This window comes from Elephantulus edwardii, unplaced genomic scaffold, assembly GCF_000299155.1.
Source record: "Elephantulus edwardii isolate Elephantulus edwardi_28Jun2011 unplaced genomic scaffold, EleEdw1.0 scaffold00440, whole genome shotgun sequence".
NCBI lineage: Eukaryota > Metazoa > Chordata > Mammalia > Macroscelidea > Macroscelididae > Elephantulus > Elephantulus edwardii.
The window spans coordinates 680176-687156 of NW_006400190.1; the positions used below are offsets into that span (position 1 = coordinate 680176).

Here is a 6981-nt window from a genome sequence, read left to right on the forward strand (position 1 = left end):
AGGGTGAGGAGGTGGGCGTGAAGCTCCCTGAGGGTCCGTTGCCAGAGGGAGACCTCTCAGGACAGGCTGTGGGCATCGGACTCAAAGGGCACCTGCCCAAGTTTCAGATGCCTGGAGTCAAGATCCCCAAGGTGGACATCAAGGCACCCAAAGTTGACTCCAAAGACCTTCAGGCAGAAATTACCACCTCAGATGTAGATGAATTCCTGCCCAACATGGAAGTGGCCATCCAAGCACCAAGCACCAAGGTGGAAGGAGTCTTATCCATGGGAGATAAGAACTTGGCTTCTAAAGACAGCCAGTTCAAGATGCCCAAGTTGAAGATGCCATCATTTGATGTGCCTGCACCAAGGAAATCCACCAAAGCCTCAGTGGACACATCCCTGCCTAAGGCCAAGACAAAGGATTCTGTGCCCTCTTTGGAAGGACAAATCAAGATAGGTGATGTGGACATTCCAGCCCCATTTTCTGGCACAGAAATGCAGAGTGAGGAAGTTGTTGTGAAGCTACCTGAGGTCCAGTCGCCTAAAGGAGAACTCTCAGGACCAGACATAGACATTGGATTCAAAGAACATCTGCCCAAGTTTCTGATGCCTAGCATCAAGATGGGCAAAATAGACTTGACGGCTCCCCAGGAGGACCTTGAAGTTGACCTGAACACTTCCAAGGAGGATGTCAGCCTCCCTGATGTTGATGTGTCTCTGTCTGGGGTGGAGGTAGGCACCAGTGTTACCAGGATCTCCATGGAAGCTGTGAAGGGAGAAGGAGACATCACTCCAGGAGACAAGGACCTCAAGAGGAAAGATGGCGGCAAGTTCAAAATGCCATCTTTCAAGATGACATCCTTTGGCATGTCTGCTCCAAGCAAGTCAATGGAAACTTCAGTGGACATGTCTCTTCCTAAGACAAAGTTGGATGTTTCTGTCCCCTCCATTGAGGGGGAAGTTGAGCCTGGTGACCACAGCATTCAACTCTCATCTGCTAATATGGAAGTGAAAGGAGGAGAGGTGAGTGTGAAGCTACCTGAGGGCCAGTTGCCCGAGGGAGAACTCTCAGGATCAGATGTAGAAACCAGATCCACAGGGCCCACGTTCCAGAGGACAGGAGTCAATATTCCCAAAGTGGATATTAAGGCCCCCAAGGTGAACATAAAAGGTCTGAAAGTGGACATGAAAGGTCCCAAAGTGGACAGGAAAGACTTTAAAGAACAGGTGGTCACCCCAGACGTAGACTTGTCCTTGCCTAGCATGGAGGTTGACATCCAGGCCTCTGACACACTGACAGAAGATAATTTATCCTTGGGAGACCAGGACTTGGCCTTTAAGGAGAGTAAGTTCAAGATGCTCAAGATCAAGATGCCATCGTTTGGCATGTCTACACCAAGTGAGTCCATCAAGGCCTCAATGGAAGAGTCTGTGCCTGAATCCCAAGTAGAAGCCTCTGTGCTCACCATGGAGAGAGATGTCAAGATCAGTGACCTGAGCATCCAACTCGCATCTGTCCACACAGAGGTGAAGGGTATCAAGGTGGATGTGAAGCTGCCTGAGGACCAACTGTATGTGGGAAAGCTCTCAGGATCAGATATAGGTGTTGCACCCAAAGGTCATCCGCCCACTTTTGAGATGGTCATTGCCAAGATGCCAAAAGGGGACTTGAAGGGCCCCGAGGTAGACATCAAGAGCCCTGATGATGACCTGAAGGTCCCCATGGTGGATCTGAGAGACCCCAAAGTGGACTTGAGAGACATCAAAGAGGGGGTGGCTACCCCAGACATGGACATGTCTCTGACTAATGTGGGAGTGGCTCTCCAAACCATGGGAGTAAAGATGGAAGGAGGCTTGTCCATGGGAGACAATGACCTGGATTCCAAAGACAGCAAGTTGAAGATGCCCAAGTTCAAGATGCCGTCCTTTGGCGTGTCTGCACCAAGCAAGTCCATGGAAGCCTCGGTTGCTGTGTCTCCGCCAGAGGTCCAAGTGGAAGTCTCTGTCCCCTCCCTGGAGGGAGAAGTCAAGCCGGGTGAGCTCAGCATTCAACCCCCTTCTACCGATGTGGAAGTGAAGGGTGGGGAGGTGAGTGTGAAGTTGCTTGAGGGTCAGCTGCCAAAGGGAGAGGTCTCAGGACCAGACGTAGTCACCAGATCAAAAGGGCACCTGCCCAAGTTCCAGATGCCTGGAGTCAAGATGCCCAAGGTGGACATCAAGGACCCCAAGGTGAATATGAAAGACCCCAAAGTGGACAAGAAAGATCCTAAAGAGTACCAGAAATATTTCAAGGGTAAGTTAACTACCTCAGCAGTAGATTTGTCCCTGCCCAGCATGGAGATGGACAACCAAGCCCTGAGCACCAAGGTGGAGAGAACATTGTCCATGGGAGAGAAGGATCTGGCTTTCAAAGGCAGCAAGTGCAAGATGCCATCCTTTGACGTGTCTGCACAAATGGAGTCCATCAATGTCCCAGTGGAGGCGCCTCTAGCTGAAGCCAAGGTGGAGGCCTCTGTTCCCACCATCGAAGGAAGTGTCAAGACCAGTAACAGGACCATTCAACTCCCATCTGCCCATACAGAGGTGAAGAGTGTCAAGGTGGGCGTGAAGTTGTCTGAGGGCCACCTGACTGAGGGGGAACTCTCAGGACCAGATGTAGGTGCTGCATTGAAAGAGAATCGGCTCACATTGCCCATGCCCAGCAAGAGATGACTGCCCCAGAAGTGGACTTGTCTCTTCCCAGCATGGAGAGGGAGAACACTCAGGACCAGATGTAGGTGCTTCACCAAAAGGGCACCTGCCCAAATTTCAGATGACCAGCATAAAAAAGCCAAAAGTGGACTTAAAAGCCTCTGAAGTGGACACCAAGAGCCCCAAAGTTGGCTTCAAAACAATAAAAGTAGACACCAGTCTCCCCGATGTTGACATATCTCTGCCCGAAGTTCATGCGGGCATCACTACTCCTGGACTGTCCATGAAAGGCATGAAGGGAGAAGAAGATAGCAGTCTAGGAGGCAAAGACTTCAAGAGTAAAGATGGCAAGTTCAAGATGCCCCAGGTCAAGATGCCACCTTTTGACATGTCTGCTTCAAGCAACTCTATGGAGGCATCAGTGGAAATATCTCTGCCTAAGACACAGGTTGAAGTCTTGTGCCCCTCCATGGAGGGAGAAGTCATGCTGTGTGACATCAGCATTCAACAACCTTCTACCAATGTGGAAGTGAAGGGTGAGGAAGGGGGCATGAAGCTGCTTGAGGGTCAGCTTCCAGAGATAGAGCTCTCAGGGCAAGATGTTGTCACCACAACTAAAGGACAACTGCCCAGGTTCCAGATGCCTGGAGTCAAGATTCCCAAAGTGGACACTGAGACCCCCAAGGTGGACATTAAGGGGACCAAAGAGGACATGAAGTGTCCCAAAGTGGATATGAAAGATATTAGAGGAGAGATGACCACCACAGAAGTGGACTTGACCCTGACCAGCAGGGAATTAGATATACAGACCCCCAGCATGTTGGTCAAAGGTGATCTGTTCCCAGGAGACCAGGACTTGACCTTTAAGGAGAGCAAGTTCAAGATTCCAAAGTTCAAAATGTCATCCTTTGGTGTATCTGCACCAAGTAAGTCCATTGAGACCTCAGTGGAGACACATCTGCCTGAGCCTAAGGAAAAGGCCTCTGTGCCCACCATGGAGGAAGATGTCAACATCTGTCCCCCAAGCATTCAACTCCCATCTGTCCACAGAGAAGTGAAGAGTATGGAAGGGAGCATGGAGCTGCCTCAAGGCCACCTCTCGGGACTAGAGGTAGACAATGTACCAAAAGGGCACCTGCTCAAATTCCAGATGCCCAGTGTCAAGATGCCCAAAATGGACTTAAAAAATTCTCAAGATGACATTAAGGGCCCCACAGTTGACCTGAAGTCCCCCGAGTTAGACCTGAAAGACTTAAAAGATAAGACTGCCACTACAGACATGGTGCCTAGTTTATGGGTGGGTATCCATACTCTGGGAGTAAAGGTGGAAGGTGATGTGCCTGTGGGAGAAAAGGACTTTGCAACCAAAGACAGCAAGTTCAAGATGCCATCCTTTGGCGTGTCTGCACCAAGCAAGTCCATCAAGGAGTCAGTGGAAGTGTCTATGCCTGAGGCTCAAGTGGAAGTTTCTGTCTCCCCCACAGAGGGAGAAGTCAAGCCTTGTGATCTTAGCATTCAACTCCCTTCAACCGATGTGGAAGTGAAGGTTAGGGAGGTGGGTATGAAGTTGCTTGAGGGTCAGCTGCCAGAGGGAGAGGTCTCAAAACCAGATGTAGTCACCAGATCAAAAGAAAAATTGCCCAAGTCCCAGATGCCTGAAATAATGCCCAAAGTAGACATCAAGGCCTCCAATGTGGACATTAAAGGCCCCAAAGTGGACATAAAAGGCCCCAGTATGGACATGAAAGACTTCAAGGGAAATATTACCATCCCTGAAGTAGACTTATCCCTGACCAGCATGGAGGAGGACAGTCAGGCCGTGAGCGTCAAGGTGGAGGAAGCCTTGTCCCTGGGAGACAAGGACTTGGCTTCCAAAGACAGCAAGTTCAAGATGCCCAAGTTCAAAATGCCGTCATTTGTCTTGTCTGTGCCAAGCAAGTCCATCAAGGCCTCAGAGGAAGTGTCTCTGCCTGAGTCCCAGGTAGATGCTTCTGTACCCACCATGGAGGGAGATGTCAAGACTAGTGACATGAGCATTCAACTTACATCTGAGCATACAGCAGTGAAGGGTGTCGAGGTGGGCATGAAACTGCCTGATGTCCACTTCTCAGATGTAGGCGATGCACCAAAATGGCACTTGCCCAAATTCCAGATACCCAGTGTCAAGGTGCCCCAATTGGACTTAAAGGCCTCTCAGATGAATATCAAGGGCCCTGACATTGACCTGAAGGCCCCCAAAGTGGACTTGAGAGGTCCCAAAGTGGATGTGAAAGACCTAAAGGGTGAGGTGGCCACCCCAGACATGGAGATGTCCATGCCTCATATGGAGATGGATATCCAGAATCTGGAAATCAAGATTGAAGATGACCTGTCTGGGGGAGACAAAGCCTTGACTGCCAAAGACAGCAAGTTCAAGATGCCGTCTTTTGGTGTGTCTGTACCAAGCAAGTCCATGGAGGCCTCAGTAGAAGTGTCCCTGCCTGAAAGACAAGTAGTGGTCTCTGTCCCCTCCATGGAGGAAGAAGTCAAGGCATGTGATCACAACATTCGACTCCGTTCTACTGATGTGGAAATGAAGGATGGGGAGGTGGAGGTGAAGCTGCTTGAGGGTCAGCTGCCAGAGCGAGAGCTCTCAGGACCAGATGTAGTCACGAGATCCAGAGGGCAACTGCCCAAGTTCCAGATGCCTGGAGTCAAAACACCTAACGTGGACATCAAGACCCCCAAGTTGGACATCAAGGCACCTCAGGTGGAAATCAAAGACCTCAAAGTGGATATGAAGGGTCTCAAATTGGATATGAAAGGCCTGAAGGGGGAGGTGACCACCCACAAAGGCAACATATCCCTGTCAAGAATGGAGATGGACATCCAAACTCCGAGTGACAAGTTGGAAAGAGGCTCATCCCTGGGAGATAAGGACCTAGCTTCCAGAGACAGCAAGTTCAAGACGCCATCGTTCAACATGTCTGCACCAAGCAAGTCCATCAAGGGCTCAGCGGAGGTATCTCTGCCTGAGCGTGAGGTAGAGGCCTCTGTGTCCACCATGGAGGGAGAAGTCAAGAGTGGTAACCTGAGCATCAAACTCCCATCTGTCCACAGAGAGGTGAAGGGTGTCAACATGGGCATGAAACTTCCTGAAGGCCAGTTGCCTGAGGTGGAGCTCTCAGAACTCGACGTAAGAGATGCACCAAAAGAACTCCAGCCCAAATTCCAGATGACTCCTGTGAAGATGCCAAAAGTGGACTTTAAGCTCCCCCACGTGGATATCAAGGATCCCAAAGTGGACATGAAAGACCTAAATGGGGAAGTGGCCACCCCAGACAGGGACATGTCCCTATCTTGCATAGGAATGGATATCCAGACTCTAGGAGTAAAAGTGGAAGGTGACTTGTGCCTACGGGACAAGGACTTGGCCACCAAAGACATCAAGTTTAAGATGCCACCCTTTGGCATGCCTGCACTTAGCAAGTCAACTGAGGCCTCAGTGGAGATATCTGTGCCTGAGTCCCAAGTAGAGGCCTCATTGCCCACCATGGAGGGAGAGGTCAAGAGTGGTGACCTGAGCATTCAACGTCCATCTGTCCACACAGAGATGAAGGGAGTTGAATTGGGCATGAAGCTGTCTGAGAGTTCTCTGTCAGAGGGAAAGCTCCCAGGACCAGATGTATGTGATACATTAGAAGGGCAACATCGCAAATACCAGATGCCCAGTGTAAAGATGCCAACAATGGATCTTAAGACCCCCAACATGGATATCAAGGGCCCCAAAGTTGACATGAAAAAACCCAAGTTGGATATCAGTATCCTTGATGTTGACACATCTCTGCCCAAAGCAGAGACAGACACCGCTTGTCCCACGCTTTCCATGGAGGGAGGAAAGGGAGAAGAAAAAAGCAAACTAGGAGACAAGGACCTTAAGATCAAAGACAGTAAATTCAAGATGCCCAAGCTCAAGATGTCGTCCTTTGGCACGTCTGCACCAAGCAAGTTCACGGAGGCCTCTACAGAAGTATTTCTGTCTGAGGCACAAGTGGAAGTCTCTGTCTCCTCAATGGAAGAAGAAATCAAGTCGTGTGATCTCAGCATACAACTCCCTTCTACTGATGTGGATGTGAAGGGTGGGGAGGTGAATGCGAAGCTACTTGAGGGTCAGCTGCCAGAGAAAGAGCTCTCAGGACCATGTGTAGTCACCAGACCCACAGGACAACTGCCCACGTTCCAGATGCCTGAAGTGAAGATGCCCAAGGTGGACTTCAAGGCCTCAAAAACGGAAATCAACGATACAAAGGCAGACATCAAAGGGCCC

At 50.2% G+C, this 6981-nt stretch overlaps 1 protein-coding gene across 1 annotated transcript in view; it reads left to right on the forward strand.

Annotated features, from left to right (window-relative positions):
• The window catches only part of AHNAK2 (AHNAK nucleoprotein 2), a 35730-nt gene that overhangs the window by 21525 nt on the left and 7224 nt on the right, over positions 1-6981 (forward strand). Inside the window, exons 8-10 of the mRNA XM_006902702.1 lie at positions 12-2639; positions 2728-6522; positions 6586-6963. Coding sequence (XP_006902764.1) covers positions 12-2639; positions 2728-6522; positions 6586-6963 — 6801 coding nt within the window. The remainder of the gene's footprint in view (positions 1-11; positions 2640-2727; positions 6523-6585; positions 6964-6981) is intronic.